The sequence below is a fragment of the Balaenoptera acutorostrata genome, chromosome 2 (genome assembly GCF_949987535.1).
Source record: "Balaenoptera acutorostrata chromosome 2, mBalAcu1.1, whole genome shotgun sequence".
In the NCBI taxonomy this organism is placed as follows: Eukaryota; Metazoa; Chordata; class Mammalia; order Artiodactyla; family Balaenopteridae; genus Balaenoptera; species Balaenoptera acutorostrata.
The window spans coordinates 115,960,347-115,976,855 of NC_080065.1; the positions used below are offsets into that span (position 1 = coordinate 115,960,347).

The following is a 16,509-nucleotide window of genomic DNA, read 5'->3' on the forward strand; positions in this document are numbered from 1 at the left end:
AAGTCCCTCTGCAAACAAATTTTAAGATTTTTTGTTCAACTTCTATGAAAAATGACATTGGTAAATTGATAGGGATTGCATTGAATCTGTAGATTGCCTTGGGTAGTATAGTCATTTTCACAATATTGATTCTTCCAATCCAAGAACATGGTATATCTTTCCATCTGTTTGTGTCATCTTTGATTTCTTTCATCAGTGTCTTATAGTTTTTGGAGTACAAGTTTTTGCCTCCTTAGGTAGGTTTATTCCTAGGTATTTTATTCTTTTTGATGTGATGTTAAATGGGATTGTTTCTTTAATTTCTCTTTCTGATCTTTTGTTGTTAGTGTATAGAAATGCAACAGATTTCTGTGTATTAATTTTGTATCCTGCAACTTTACCGAATTCACTGATGAGTTCTAGTAGTTTTCTGGTAGCATCTTTAGGATTTTCTATGTATAATACCATGTCATCTGCAAACAGTGACAGTTTTACTTTTTCTTTTCCACTTTGGATTTCTTTTATTTCATTTTCTTCTCTGATTGCTGTGGCTAGCCTTCCAAAACTATGTTGAATAAAAGTGGTGAGAGTGGACATCCTTGTCTTGTTCCCGACTGAAAGGAAATGCTTTCAGCTTTTCACCATTGAGTATGATGTTAGCTGTAGGTTTGTCATATACGGCCTTTACTGTGTTAAGGTATGTTCCCTCTATGCCCACTTTCTGGAGAGTTTTTATCATAAATCGATGTTGAATTTTGTCAAAAGTTTTTCTGCATCTATTGAGATGATCATATGGTTTTTACTCTTCAATTTGTTGATGTGGTGTTTCACACTGACTGACTTGTGGATATTGAAAAATCTTTGCATCCCTGGGATAAATCCCACTTGATCATGGTGTATAATCCTTTTAATGTGCTGTTGGATTTGGTTCGCTAGTATTTTTGTTGAGGATATTTGTGTATATGTCCATCAGTGATATTGGCCTGTAATTTTCTTTTTCTGTGGTATCTGTGTCTGGTTTTGGTATCAGGGTGATGGTGGCCTCATAGAATGAGTTTGAGAGTGTTCCTTCCTCTGCAATTTTTTAGAATAGTTTCAGAAGGATACATGTTAACTCTTCTCTAAATGTTTGATAGAATTCGCCTGTAAAGCCATGGGAGGAAATTTTCCTATAATTCATATATAATTTTATATATAATAAACCAGAAATTCCAGATGGCTAGGAAATAAATAAATAAATAAATAACAACTTCCCACCTTACATTTACAGCCTGTTTCCAAATTTTAGAAGTTCTATAAATGCAACTTAATGAATAAAAAAGTAAAAATAGAAAATATAGCATCTTATTCTTCTCACAGGCACAGCTTTTAGTCCAGATTTGTAGATTAGAATATCAGTGATGTGACTGGGGATTAAACAGCAGAAATCGAGATTATTTCCAGTAGCAACAAGGGTCTTGCTTTTGGATTATTTCAATTAATTTTACCTAACAAGGCCTTATAAGGAACTGAGTGTAGACATCTTTACTGCTCAACCATCTTTTAAAATCTCTGGATCATCAGATAATAAAGGGTAAAAAAGAATCATTGATGTTGTCTTTACTATGCAGATTATACCAGTAAATAAATTACTAGTAACTTTTCATAAGAATATTCCAGTTAATAAAGGGAGAGACAATGGTAGGATTAAAATTATTACCATTTGCAACTTCTAATGAATTAATGAATCTAGGAATTCATTATCAACAGTACATCAGAAACAGATGGACATTATGTGCCTCCTACTGAAAGAACACAGTATAATCTATTAAGTACTTTTGCTCAAAAAGAAAAATTGAACTTCTATCTGTCAATTCTCTAGATCCTCATACCAATTTACCAGTTCACAGAACATACAGAAGACAGAGAAACATGTTAAATGAACTAGTGTCCCCTGGGAATAGCCCATAATCAATGACTGACAAAAGTTAATGCGTAAATACAGCCAACTTCTTTACTCTTCCGATGGGATAAATCTGAGGCCATGGTCTATATTGACTACAAGAGTTTCCCAAGTGGGATTAAATTCCAGCTATCTTCAATGGTAACTGACTTCAGAATTCACCCTTTATTGGATTCTTCCCCTTACCTTGTTTTTTTCACTTCTCCTCTCTCCTCCCATTATTCCCTGGAATCCCTTTCAAATAAATTATGTGCTCCCAAATTCTTCTGAGTCTACTTCTTGAGGAACCCAAACCAAGACATAGAGAAATGTAAATACACTCAATTTGCAAATAGCAAGTGAATGAGGGTTCTTTTATCATTTGGTGTTGGGGAACATAGAATTTAACTATCTATCCATGCTTTTTAAGGGTGGTAAATGTCAGTAGAAGGATATCATAGTTTTGTTTTTTTATGTTAATTTGTTTATTTAACAGATGATCTTAGGACTTTGAATTATCCCAATTATCAAGGAAGATTAGAATAGTAAGTTACAAACTTCAGTATGTTTAAGAATTGCTCAGGTATCTTGTGGATTCTTCCACCTTCAGGGATTCTGATTCAGAAGAACTCCAGATTTACTAGTAATAGTTATGCACATTAAAACATTAGAAAGACTTACATAGGCGTTCTGAGAGTCCCACTTTGAGAAACACTGACCTAAGTGCCAAAGTTTTAATTACTTGTAAGGTTTCATGGCCAGTTGGATTCTATATGTCTATAAGAAGGTTTGATCTGATGGCTTTATCATGTCCTGGAGTTCCAATTCTGTGTTAATACTAAAGCCTAAATTTAATTTTACTCTGGTTTGGATGGCTCTGTTACTATTCCTGCTCTGCTTTCCGTAAAGGTAGACATGGGAAGTGCAGTCTGGAAAATAAAAATGTGTGGCGTGGTATGGAGGGTGTGGTAAGCATAACTCTACCAAAGGTCTTAAAAATGCAGTGCTCCACCCCTCACTTATTTCTTGGGTGTGCCTCAGTCCTGCCTCCTTTTGAATCTTTTTGTGCCCAGTTGGGAGATGAAAGCAGAAAGCACTGCTGAGAAATCACTTAGCTATGAGGCTAGCATTTGCCCTTATTCCTCTCTTAAGGCTGTTCTAGTCCTCTTTCTGCCCAATGAAGATGCAAAGCTAAGGCCACAGGGGCCCAAGGAGGGAAAGTATCATTGCCCCCCTCCCCCACTCTACCCACACACTCATATTTTGCATCTTGAACAATATCCTTATAGTAATTTCCAAATGATGATCACTTATTTCATTTATGAGAGCCAATTTACCTTTTCCAATTAGTTCACCAGATTTTCTTTGGATTTCACATTCTGTCTATTCCTAGAGTTCCAATTGGCTTCAAAAGGCAAATAATTGCCCTTTCAATTTTATTGGTATGGCAGTATTATCTTCTTCCTTCTTCACTAAAGTTTATGACTCTTTAACTCTAGATTTAACTTATTGAGACATTCTTTCTTTGGCCCAATATTACAAAATGGTTGGAGCCTTAGAATAATGTATTGTCCTACAGTTTGTTTTTGTGGAAATTAAAAGTATACCCCTAAACTTGTTAAAGATACCAATTTGTTACTAGATACAAATTAGAATCAGAAATGTCTGAATGATTTAAACTCTGTCTCAGAAGATTCATTCCTGCCATTCCCTTCTAATAGCAGCACATGCAAAAACAAACAAAAAAAATGTTAAGCTATTGGATTCCTGGAATGGCATAGGTGTGAATCAAAAACCATGGAGGCAATAATACAGTTACAAACACGTCAAAGCTTCAAATGTGCAAATTCACACAGTCACTCTCATGTCATTGCAAACTATTAGAGTCAATGTTCCATCAGGAGCAAGGCATTCTAATTCAATTATTCCTCTTTTAAAAAATTGTGCTACTTTCAGGAGTTGAAAAGAATGAATGAAGGAATTGCCTTAGACCAGTGTTCTTGGGACCTCTTTATAGTCTTAAAATTTAATGAGAATCCCAAATATTTATTGTATGAGAAATTAAAAATTAGAAGTATTAAATTTTAATTTAAACAACAATATATAAATAACAAATCTATTATATATTAACATGAAGAAATAAAATATTTTATGAACATAAATATATTTTCCAAAACAAATAAAAATCATGAAGAGTAGCAGAAAATAAAAGTTCTGCCCTCCCCATGCTGACACTTTATTGAAATCCATCAAACCAGACTTTCAAGACTATTGAAAGACTGTGTCATTTATTAATTCACTATGTACTTGCAGCAGCCTTAAAATGAATTATAAACTGTACCTGACTCTCACTCAAGATCCTATGACAATGGGTTGAGAAATGTGACATCTAACTTCTCTTGCATCTTGTAAAATATCCTGAAATTTAATAAAAATAGGTATAAGAGAAAAGACCCCCTAATCTCTCCTCTTATGCTTATTCTGTAATGATAGTGTGACTATAAAGAAAAACATTTTACATATATGCACTATATATATGTGTACAACATACATATATAGAGATCATATTTGTATGGATTAGTATGCACAATATTTGTATATTGATACTTAAGAAAGCAGCATAATAAATCCCGTAAATCTTCTGAAATCCATTTGTCTTTTTGTTATCCAAAAGTGGGCTTTAAGACTTACTAGTCAGAGCTACATATACTGGGGAAAATAAAATATATTCTTAAGATTAATTTCACCTGTTTTTACTTTTTAAAATGTGGCTACTAGAAAAATTTAAATTACATATGTGGATCATATTATATTTCTTTTTAACAGCAGTGATCTGTAGGACAGGGAAAGAGACCAAGTAATTAACAGGGGTTGAAAATTAAAGAAACAGGAAGAAAGGTGGCATGTGCATTTTAACTTTTCTAAGATAGAAAATATTAAATTGGGGTTTATTAATATTTTAGGTGAGTAGTGAAAGGATAAAATTAAAATAAAAATCTTTTTAGAATAAATTCAGATTGGTGATTAGGAGCTCTCTGAAGATTTTGAAGCTCACTGCCTAATCATAGACTACTATTTCTTAAAAGTAAAAAAATCCACACATCATAAATAGTGCTTCTTTATTTGTAAAAGCTTGATTGGGTGTTTTGCTTATGTCTAAGAGACTGTCATTGGAGCCCAGGAAGGATGGAAGATATAGAAGTTTTAATTCTGATATGGTCACCTCTTGACCCTTTCATAAGTGACAGCAGTAGTTTCATTGTCTTCTTCTCAAAGTACATTGATGGTTTGGACAAGTGGATTATCTCTTAGATAAAGCTATAGGAAATAAAAATTGAATGTATGCTGATCTTAAACAAATAAAATATTTTCTTTAAACTTTTTATTATAGAGTATGTCAAATCTACCCAGAGGTAATCACCCAGTCCCAACAGTCATCAATACTTGGTCAATCAATCCCCCTCCACACCCCTCACATTGCCATCCACTTAGCACCACCCTCAATCCCATATTATTTGAATTCCAGACATCATACCAGTTCACCTATAAACATTTCAGTATATATTTCTGAAAAATAAGAACTTCTCTTAAAAAAACATAGTCACAATACAATTATCGTACCTAAAAAGGAATTAATAATTCCTTAGTAGCATCAAATAGTCAGTGTAAAAAAAATTAACTGCAGCATTTTCATGTTGATTAGCTAAATGCAGATTAGTATAGCTTTAAAAGTTACACAGTCTTATAATGTGCTGTAAGTAATTACCTTTTCATATTTCAGTATATGAACTTCTATCATCCCTGATTTCTGAGGGAATAAAAATATAATTAAATGGTTATCTTATTATGTCTCTATGATTATAATCTTCCTTGGCAATGTCAAAAATATTTTATAATAAAATTTATCCCTCAGAAACAAACTGAATTACATTATGATCATTAACCACTAGATGCCAGAGTTGCTTCACGCAAATGAAATCAACTCAGTCTTGATCTGTCAAGAAAAAATGATAATATTCTAAATATCACAGTAAAATACTAAATCAGAGTGTCTTTGCTTACACCTTGTAACAGAAGCATATGCTGAACCATATATTTAAATATCTACCTTTAAATTTCATAACTGATCAAACTATGATATCCCCCTTTTAAACTCACTTGTACCTTGTCTGTGATTTTAAAGTTCTTGCTAGTTCTTTCCAATCAATTAAAACAGGGACTCCTGGGACTTCCCTGGTGGTGCAGTGGTTAAGAATCTGCCTGCCAATGCAGGGGACACAGGTTCGAGTCCTGGTCTGGGAAGATCCCACATGCCGCAGAGCACGTGGGATCATGTGCCACAGCTGTGGCCCGTGCACCACAGCTGCTGAGCTTGTGCTCTAGAGCCCATGAGCCACAACTACTGAGCCCGTGCGCCACAACTACTGAGCCCATGCACCACAACTACTGAAGCCCATGCACCTAGAACCCGTGCTCCACAACAAGAGAAGCCACCGCAATGATAAACCCACGCACCACAACGAAGGTAGCCCCCGCTCACTGCAACTACAGAAAGCCTGCGCAGTAAAGAAGACCCAACGCAGCCAAAAAAAAAAAAAAAAAAAAAAAAAATTAAACACTCAGTGTAGTACCTTCAGACCAGTCTGCTGAAGGGCTTTCTCTAAGTGTGCCAGACTTGGTTTCAGGGTAGTTAACATTCATGTCATTCTAAAGCTAGGGACACAACCCCTGTGAGAGCTCTGCTTCAGTGTGAATCCAGATGATCCCTTATGTTCTAATATCTTCAGCTCAGAGAAGGAGGCAATTGATTCATGTGTTACAATAGTCAAATATGGACATGCTTGAAATTCTTAAAAGGATTTGGAGAAGAGAGGGAATTAGTTTTGTAATTTTTCTGGAAACTATTATAATTTATGAAGTTTTGTTATTTTTTCTCAAAATCTGCTATTGAGGTGCTTCACAGAGATTTTATCAGGTGTTTCACAAGTATATATAGTGAAACATTCTTGTTTATATCAGAATAGCAATCCTGTCAGACATTTTTAGCCAGCAATATTGGAAATTACCTACATTTCTGTATTCTTTCTTCTAATATAATGCATAGATCTGGCTATAGTTTAGTATGCATTTATTATGTTTATTTTTCTTCAATGATAGTGAGTTTCCATACAAATTTGTCCCTTAACACCCCTCTTATCCAAATAAATTTTTTTTCTTAAATTCTTCCTAGAACATATTACTTTATTCTTTGTTTTAATAAAAAACTTAGTCCTTGGTAGAGATTTCTCAGAAAATTATCTACCCTCAAAATTATGTATCTTCAAAATTAAAGTGAGTACAAGAAAATTACTTCACTGACTTTGGGAAATAACAAATAAACAGCTAGCGGAACCTCAATAAACATGAAATTAAACTCATATAACAAACTTACCCAGTGCTTCTACTTATTACAAATGAGGAAGAAGTGCAAACACTGTGGAAAGACAAGTCTTTTTCTTCTGTTTCAAAGTGATGGGGTGATTTCAATAATGTCTTAAATGCTCTCCCTGATTCTACCTTTGTTCCTCCTCTAATAGTTTCCCCCACAGGAGCTAGAGTCATCCTTGTAAAACAGAAATAAAAACCATATCACCACTTAACACCTTCATTGTCACTCAGAGTTTAAAAAATTCTTTCCAAATGTCTTCCAGGCTCAGAATATACACTGCCCAATATGGTAGACACTAGTTACATGTGTCTATTGAACATTTGAAGTGTAGCTAGTTTGAATTGAGATGTGGTATAAGTATAAAATACACAATGGATTTGGAAAAGTTAGTAGTGATAAAAATAATTTTCACAGTAATAATTTTATATTGATTACCTGTTGCCATGATAATCTGTTGAATATATTAAGTTGAATGAAATGTATTATTAAAATTAATTTCACTTAAAAAAATGTGGCTACAAGAAAAATTTAAATTACATGTCTTGCATTTATGGCTCACATTATTATTCTGCTCAATAACACTGGCTTAAATAATCAGGAAGTCACCTGCTCCCTTCCATTTTCAACCCATATTGGTCTCTTTGCTGTTCCTCAGTTTGCCATGGCTGTGTCAAGCCAATGTGTTGACTACTCCTTCTTCCTGGAAGATCCTCTCTTGGATATCCTTATGGTTAGTTTCCTCACTTTCTTCTGTTCTTTGCTAAACTTATCAGAAAGAACTTCTCTGACCAACAAATTTAAAATGGCCTCATCCAACACAAGTACACACCCACCATCTCTCTTTTTTCAAAATACTTATACCTGGCATATTATATGTAGGTGCGTGTGTGTGTGTATAATCTCTACTTAGTAGAATATAACCCCCACGAAATCAAGGGCTTTGTTTTGTTTACTGTTTCTCTAGAATAGTGACTAGCTTAAGGTAGATACTAAATAAATATTTGTTAAATAAATGAAAAGATGGAACATCATTTAAAATAAAGGTGACATCGAAGAGATTTTATCATGAAGGAAGCGCTGGAAAATGAGAAGAACTCACATTTTCTGAGTGCCTACAGTGAACTAGACACTGTGCTAAGCACTTACATGTAATATCTTAATAAATCTTCATAGAAATGTACTTACAGATGAGAAATCTAAAGCTCAGATAATTTAAATAACTTTCCTAAAGTCACTTAGCCAGTATGGAACCTCCTTTCAATACTTTTCATTTTATTTCCACGTCTTCAAGTTCCTTCTCTGGCTCCCAGACTAAATTAGGTGCTCTTGTACTCTCTGAGTACCCTCCATTTTCCCTTCATATCACTTGCCACCACGGTAATTCATTTTGTAGTGTGGTATTTAATGTCTGTCTTCTTCACTGCACTTTAAACTTCAGATAGGTGGCAATGAATATCTTGTTGACATTTCCATATCTAGAGCCTTCCACCTTCCTTGTCTAGTGCTTAATTTCTCACACATATATATTGAACAAATGAATGAAGTTAACTTTATCCCAAAATATTGTAATTGATGAGTAGGTTATTCGTACCTGGTAAGAATTAATGATTTTGTAGATCAGCTACATGAACTGCACCCAGTGGAACGATGACCGGCTGGATATTCCAGGGGAGAGTATGCTGGTGTGTCAGTGGACTATTTGTTCTTCACAATGGACCACAGGTAATGGGCTATATGTTATGAATTTCCTCTGGAAATGTGCTGTCCATCATGGTAATCCCCTAGCCACATGGGGCTATTTAAATCAAAATTAATTAATATTAAATAAAATCGAAAACTCCTTTCCTCAACCATTTTAGCCAAATTTCAACTGCTCAGTAATCATTCGTGGCTTGTGCTTGCTGTATTGGATGGCACAGATAAAGAAAATTTCCGTTATACGGAATGTTCTATTGAACAGCACTATTCTAGAAAGTTTAAAATGTCCTTGGGAAGATTTATTTTTAAATCAGAAGAGGCCTGTTTGTTTGATGAGTTTTGTATTCTAACTCAAATTAAACTTTGAGAAAGAGTTCAGTAATCTGTATTCCCAAGTGTTTCTGGGCAAGACCTAGCCATGGAAAAGGAGCTTCGTTGTCCAGCAGATGAAACATTTAGTCAGACGTGCTCATGCACAGCCAGTTACTGGTGTGGAAAGAACCACCCCTCCAAGGGCTCCAGGCAGGCCTACTGTTCCAAGGACGCTGCCAGCACCTTGCTGGATGGAGCCCTATGGCTCATGCCATTCAATACCATCCCTTTGCGTTTGATGTACAAAACAGAAGACTGAAATCTGAGGAAGAGGAAAGGGCTTGGGATGCCACATGCACCTCAGACTGTAGTTAGATTCACAGCTTCTGGAGAGAAAGCTTTTAAATGTTCCCTTCTTCAAAACTTCACGTATCTTCAGGTAATTTCTTCACAATATAACTTTCAATGATTTTGGCCAATACAAGTTAACCTTTTTTGAGATTCTGTTGCTACAGATTTTTCTTCCCTTATTGTCGAGGTAAAACATTTCCTGTCATTGCCTTAGAAAAGAAAATGCTTTATAGACAAGAATAAAAATTATATTTTCTATTTTATTTTCTGGTTCAGTTCCAGGGGGGATAAGAATTTTCTTAGCTTGAACCTTCTGGTTACTGGCTCTATTATTTGTTCACATTTCTCCATCAGTTGCCAATCCTACTGAGCTTAGTCTCTATCAAGGCTGCAAACAGTTCATGGTTCTCACTTCTAGACATGAAACCAACGGAGAGCTGAGGAGGGGACCACTAGGCAGCCCCACATGCCCCAACTCAACAGGTGGGGAACATGGAATTTTTATTTTCTTTGGGGATGAAGCCCCCCACTCACCGTGACTTCCCCTAGCCTTTCAGGGTAGGTATTTCCAATCCCTCCGGAGATTTTCTTAGGAGAGATACCGAGTGACAATGGTGCTTCTGTGTACAACTGGGAAGTAGTGGTGAAAGTGGTGAAGGATGCAGGTAGGGACTGGGGAGTTGGTAAGGCTGGATGGAGAGGTGCTAGGGTGGGACAGATGGTTTCCTGAACAGTGAGCGGGATAAGGAGTAGAGAGAGTAGACCCGAAGTGGCAGCCGCGAGACAAACGCGAAAAGCACCGAAAACGCGAAGACAGGAGCCTGGGCGGACCTGGGCGGGGCAGAATGGGGAAGGGTCACGCCGGGACGTAACCGGCTGTGGGCTGGGGGAGGCGAGCGGGAAGGGAGTTGCGGGCGCTCGTCGGGGGCTCTGGGACCCGAGCTCCGCTGATGAGGTCAGTGGAGCCGACGCGCTGGGAGGAGGGCGGCGGAGCCCCCGGACGCGGGTGTTGCGAGGCTGGCGGAGGGGCGGGACGGGACGGGAAATGGGACGGAGAACTAGGACCGGGGGAGGAGGAACGAGGGGGCGTCGGCGCTGGAAGCCGGAGGCGGCCCGACAGGGATCGTTTCCTTCCGGAGAGGAGGCCGGCTCTGGACCTAGGCGCGGGCGGGGGGCGTCCAAGGGCGGGTGACCGGGAAATACAGCGGCCCGCGCTCCCCGCGGCTGGCAGCCGTGGTGCTCGTGGCTCCTCCTCCGGGCCAGTCCGGAGCTCGGCGGCGGGGGGAGCGAGGGCGGGGGCTCGGGAAGGAGGGAGGAGGGAGGGACCAGGCGCGCCAGTGACAGGGTGGCAGCCTAGGAGCGGACGCCTTGCCGCCGCCGCTCCACCTCCTCCTGCAGCTCCTCTCGCTGCCGCCGCCGCCGCTGCCGCCGCCACCGCCGGGAGAAGTTTCACTCCCGACCCTCGCTCGGAGCGGGGAGCTCGGCCGGCAGCTGCAACGCGCCGCCGGCTAGGCGCCCGGAGCGCTCCGACCCGGAGGCGGCGTCAGAGCCTGTGCTGCGGGCGGCGGCCGGGGCTGGGGGCGTTGAGGCGGAGGAGGGGCGGGTGTGAAGCGGCAGACCCTTGCGCAGCGCCGTAGCCGCTCAGCCAGCGTCAGCGCCCGGGGCAGCCGCGATGGCCGTGCGCTCCCGCCGCCCGTGGATGAGCGTGGCATTGGGGCTGGTGCTGGGTTTCACTGCTGCGTCCTGGCTCATCGCCCCCAGAGTGGCCGAGCTGAGCGAGAGGAAGAGACGCGGTTCCAGCCTCTGCTCCTACTACGGCCGCTCGGCCGCTGGCGCCGGCGCGCAGCAGCCGCTCCCCCAGCCTTATGCCCGGCAGTGGCCGGAGCAGTCGCCGCCCCCAGCGCGCCAGGAGTTCCAGGGGCCGCAGCTGCCTGAAGCAGCGCCGGGGGTAACCAGTTTTCGCAGCAGCCCCTGGCAGCAGCCACCTCCGCTGCAGCAGCAGCGGCGGCGAGGACGCGAGCCCGAAGGCGCGACGGGGCTCCCCGGAGCCCCTGTGGCCGAAGGGGAACCTGAGGAGGAGGATGGAGACGCGGCTGGGAAGCGGAGAGGCGGTCGGCCGGGGAGTAGCCACAACGGCAGCGGGGACGGGGGCGCCGCCGCCCGGAGCTCCCGACCCCGGGATTTCCTGTACGTGGGGGTGATGACCGCGCAGAAGTACCTGGGCAGCCGCGCGCTGGCAGTGCAACGGACCTGGGCGCGCTTTATCCCCGGCCGTGTGGAGTTCTTTTCCAGCCAGCAGCCCCCCAACGCTGGGCTTGGCCACCCCCCGCCACCCCTGCCTGTCATCGCGCTGCCTGGGGTGGACGACTCCTACCCTCCCCAGAAAAAGTCCTTCATGATGATCAAGTACATGCACGACCACTACCTGGACAAGTATGAGTGGTTCATGCGCGCCGACGACGATGTCTACATTAAAGGTGACCTCCCAGCCCCTGCTGTCCCGTCTCCCCGCCTCCCCGACTCCTTTCTCTGCAGCCAGCCCCAATCCCTGCCCAGCCCCTATCCCTGGCCAGCCCCTCTCTGCTTTTCTGCCAGCACGTGCTCCGGGCTCCTGCAGCCCCCAGCCGGTCGCCCCCCCCACACCCGCTCGCCTCCGCCCACCATTCCTAGTCCGCTCCTCCTCCTCTCCTGCGGTCTGGACCCTCCTCACACCTGCCCAGCTTTTTTCGCCTTCCTCACTCTTGCTGCTCTGGTTTCCACCCACCTCTTGCTACTACTCTTTATCACGTAGGAAGGCGAGGAAAGGGACCTCGGGGTTAAGCCTGAGGCTGTTCCCACTTTACACTGCTCTGAAAGCCCCAGGTGGTGGTAGTTTCCCTAATCGGTCCAGAGGGGCGTGTCCTCGGTGGAGAAAAGGAGGGTGGAGGATGCAGGCGAGAGCCAGTTTGGAGATCGGTGATCTTGATTATCCCTCTATCCTTTTGTTTTTACTGGATCAAGCTTAGTTTTGGAACTGGTGAGATTGAGGAATCATCTTCGCTGTCCCACACCCTTCTCTGTCCGTTTCCCTTCCTTCTGCACCACCCGCCGCTCAATGGGAGTCCTTGAGCATCCCAGCCGCTCCCGCGCACAGCTCCTTCCAGCCACCGCAGTGCAGCCTCAAGCAGTTCCTTACGCCCCCGGCAACAGCTCAGTAAAACCCTGAGGGGATGGCTGTATTGACAGGAATTGGTGGTGGGGGAAAAGGGGACAGCGCCCGCGAATTATCCAGACCCTAGGAGCTCCAAGCTGTACTAGCACACACAAGGCTGGGTCCTTTCCAGTCCATCTTGGTGGCTGCGGCGTTAAGCAGGGGCTGGGAAGCCCTTCCCGAAACCACGCGCAGCCCCAGCATGAGAAAACTTTGTCCGTTTTAAAAGAGGCGCGGTCCTTCGCCCTGCGTGTGAGTGGCTCTGGCCAGAGATTGCTAAACTGAGCAGAGGAATGTTCCTTAGAGCGGGAGGAAATCTTTACAGTCTTGCTCTTTGCGGAGAGGAACACAAGGGAAGTAGCTAGGTTGTATTGAAGGAGGGCTCCGTGTGTGTGTGTGTGTGTGTGTGTGTGTGTGTGTGTGTGTTTTGGCTGCCTTGGGTCTTCTTTGCTGTGCGGCCTTTCTCTAGTTGCGGCGAGCGGGGTCTACTCTTCATTGCGAGCGCAGGCTTCTCATTGCGGTGGCTTCTCTTGTTGCGGAGCCCGGGCTCTAGGCACGTGGGCTTCGGTAGTTGTAGCACTCTGGCTCAGCAGCTGTGACGCATGGGCCTAAGTTGCTCCACCGCATGTGGGATCCTCCAGGATGGGGGGGGCGGGGCTCGAACCCGTGTCTCCTGCATTGGCAGGCGGATTCGTAACCACTGAGCCACCATGGAAGCCCCTCCCTGTGTTTCTTTCCACATTTCCTAGCTTCTTGGTCAAAGGGGGGCAGCCCTTAATTAGTTTACACCACTCTAATTGTAGCCTCATTGCTTTCTCCTGATTCAGGTAGTATCTTTTACATACTCAAGGAAAAACAAACAAATAAGACCCCCCCCAAAAATACTGTCACATTTTGGCAAGGACTGAGTGTAGAGTTAATAACTAGAGATTTCTTGGGTTTGGGTTGAGAGGAGTGAAATCCTTAGAGATGGTTGGCAGAGAAAATATTGATAATTAGATATGAAAATAATGAATTGGATAAGTTGATACAAACATTTAAAAATTGCATTCCTGGTGATTGCAGTATCTTATAGGTAGATATAACTTATGTAGATATCTATAATTGATAGATCCACTATCTTTTAGTCCCCATGTCTTCTGTGTCTCTTTAAAATCACAAAGGTTTCCTGGCAGAAGTTTGCCACACTTTGCAGACAACTTCCAAAATGCATTAACAGCATGCACTTCTGTCATATCTTTTAGTGCTTTGAAAGATTGTCTTTCAGAACATTGAAATGCCATATTCTTTCCATTTCTATTAAGAATGAAAGGCATTTTGTATTAAGAACCCAATAATAGTCAGCTGAAACTCACTGAAATCCAAGGGGCATGGCATAGGATCAAGATAATGACTGCACGTGCTGTGCTCATCAAAAAAGATGGTAGAAATGCTGACTGGGAATGTAAAGAAGGTGACTGCTTATTCCAGTATATCACTTGGTAGAGTACGAAATGCTTTGGAACTGTTTTAGCTACAGAACTTTATTTTAAAATTGTTTTTCCTGATGAACTTACAAACTATAAACCAATTATATAAATGTTAGCAAATGTTAATTTTTTCCTAAAAGGGTACTTTCCAAAGTTCCAAAGTGTTATATTTCAAGGCAAGTTTGATATTCTCTCTCTCTTTCTCTCTCTATATATGTATGTATGTATATACACACACATACATATATGTATACACACACCTTTTGGGTTGTATATGACTTGAGTTTAGTTACGGACAAAACACTAAACTAAATCAATTATCAGGGTATCAGTAGTCTGCCAATCAGGGCTGAATATTAATATTATATTTCTGAGAATTTTATCACTACTTCATACATGCTAAGAAACCTGTCTTTATTCTCCTTGTCATTATTTCACCTTTAAAAAAAATCTGATGACTGTCATCAGACTTAAGGTTTTTCATTGACTAGAAAGTTGATTAAATTTTATTATAATTTAACAAGAACTGAATGTAGAGTTAATAACTAGAGATTTCTTGGGTTTGGGTTGAGAGGAGTGAAATCCTTAGAGATGGTTGGCAGAGGAAATATTGATAATTAGATATGAAAATAATGAATTGGGTAATTTCATACAAACATTTAAAAAAGAGGGTATTCCTGGTGAATGCAATTTCTTATAGGTGGATAGATAGGTATATGTGATGAAAATTTTATTATAATTTAGAAATTAGTATTTTTAAAATAATGGAATATTCAAAGAGGTTTTTCTTCTTTTCAACTGTATAAGACTTGTGGGGAGTTTATGCACAATATTGGAAGTTCTTTCCCTTGCTTGGTGTGTTATAAATGATTATGAAATTAGGAAAAGGAGTGATTGTTGCCTTTCTGTTTGTAGGTGATAAGTTGGAAGAGTTTCTTAGATCACTGAATAGCAGCAAGCCCCTCTACCTGGGCCAGACTGGCCTGGGGAATATTGAAGAACTCGGAAAGCTGGGGCTGGAGCCTGGGGAGAACTTCTGCATGGGAGGACCTGGAATGATCTTCAGTCGCGAGGTTCTCAGGAGGATGGTACCACATATTGGTGAATGCCTCAGAGAAATGTACACGACTCACGAGGACGTGGAAGTCGGAAGATGTGTTCGACGTTTTGGTGGGACTCAGTGCGTCTGGTCTTATGAGGTAAGACTTGAGCTGTGATGAAAATGTTCTCATACTACAGGTGGGTGACAATTTACAGTCTGGGGCAGTGATTCTATTTATTCTCTCTGTATCTTTGTATTTGCTTGAAAATGATAGCAACAGCCAGTGATGGACACAAGGGCGATTGTGGGAGATGCCTTTCTTATCAGAGCTGAGGCCTGTCCCAGGCTTTCTTATTAGCGTGACCCGTAACTTTAAGCAGCAGCTTATGTATATAGTCACATCTCTGGAAGATGCTACTTCCGCTTTATTTGCTTTAGTGGTGTTTATATACATGTGTATCCGTTTCCTGTCTCTAACAAGAGGATTAATTCTGTTCTCTTGGGCTGTAGTTTTTTGCATTTCATCCTTTGTTTGTTGTTATTTTGGTTAGGTATATAATCGCATCTCTTTGTTTTCAAATAGTTAAACTCTGTAGTTTCTTGGAAGATTCTTATGTGAAAATTTAACATACATTTTTAAAGCATAGGAAAAATTAACTCATAATGTTATATCACTTATAATAGACTTATTCACAAAACTTTAAAAGGCATGATTATGTGGAAAAACAGAAGTTCTGAAGATGTTAAGTAACTGCTTAATATTATGACTGGGTCTCTAAAATTTTGTTTTATGTCTGCCCTCATTCCATTTTCTCAACCGCACCCATTATTTAAATAATCTGAGTTATGAACTGTTGTTTTATTGTAGTAATTCGTTTTACGAAATAATCTGAGGTTTTTTTGCTTCAGAAATTGGTTTTGAAATGAAAAGCAATTGCGTTTAAAACAGTTTTCCTGAAAGTTAATCTTAGTAAAAGTTACTTAACACTTAAATAAAGCATTGCAGTTTTCACTACAGTTTGGTTTTCAAGTGGTTGGAGTTAAATGTATTTTAGCTACCCTGCATACCTTTGTAGATTATAACTTAACTCATTTACTTACCTTTTCAAATTTGTCATG

General features: G+C 41.1%; 1 protein-coding gene across 1 annotated transcript in view; it reads left to right on the top strand.

The window, feature by feature from the left end:
* Positions 1 to 10,812: 10,812 nt before the first annotated feature.
* Positions 10,813 to 16,509, top strand: part of CHSY3 (chondroitin sulfate synthase 3) — a 297,839-nt gene continuing 292,142 nt past the window's right edge. Inside the window, exons 1-2 of the mRNA XM_057541479.1 lie at positions 10,813 to 12,166; positions 15,264 to 15,547. Coding sequence (XP_057397462.1) covers positions 11,362 to 12,166; positions 15,264 to 15,547 — 1,089 coding nt within the window. The 5' untranslated portion in view covers positions 10,813 to 11,361. The remainder of the gene's footprint in view (positions 12,167 to 15,263; positions 15,548 to 16,509) is intronic.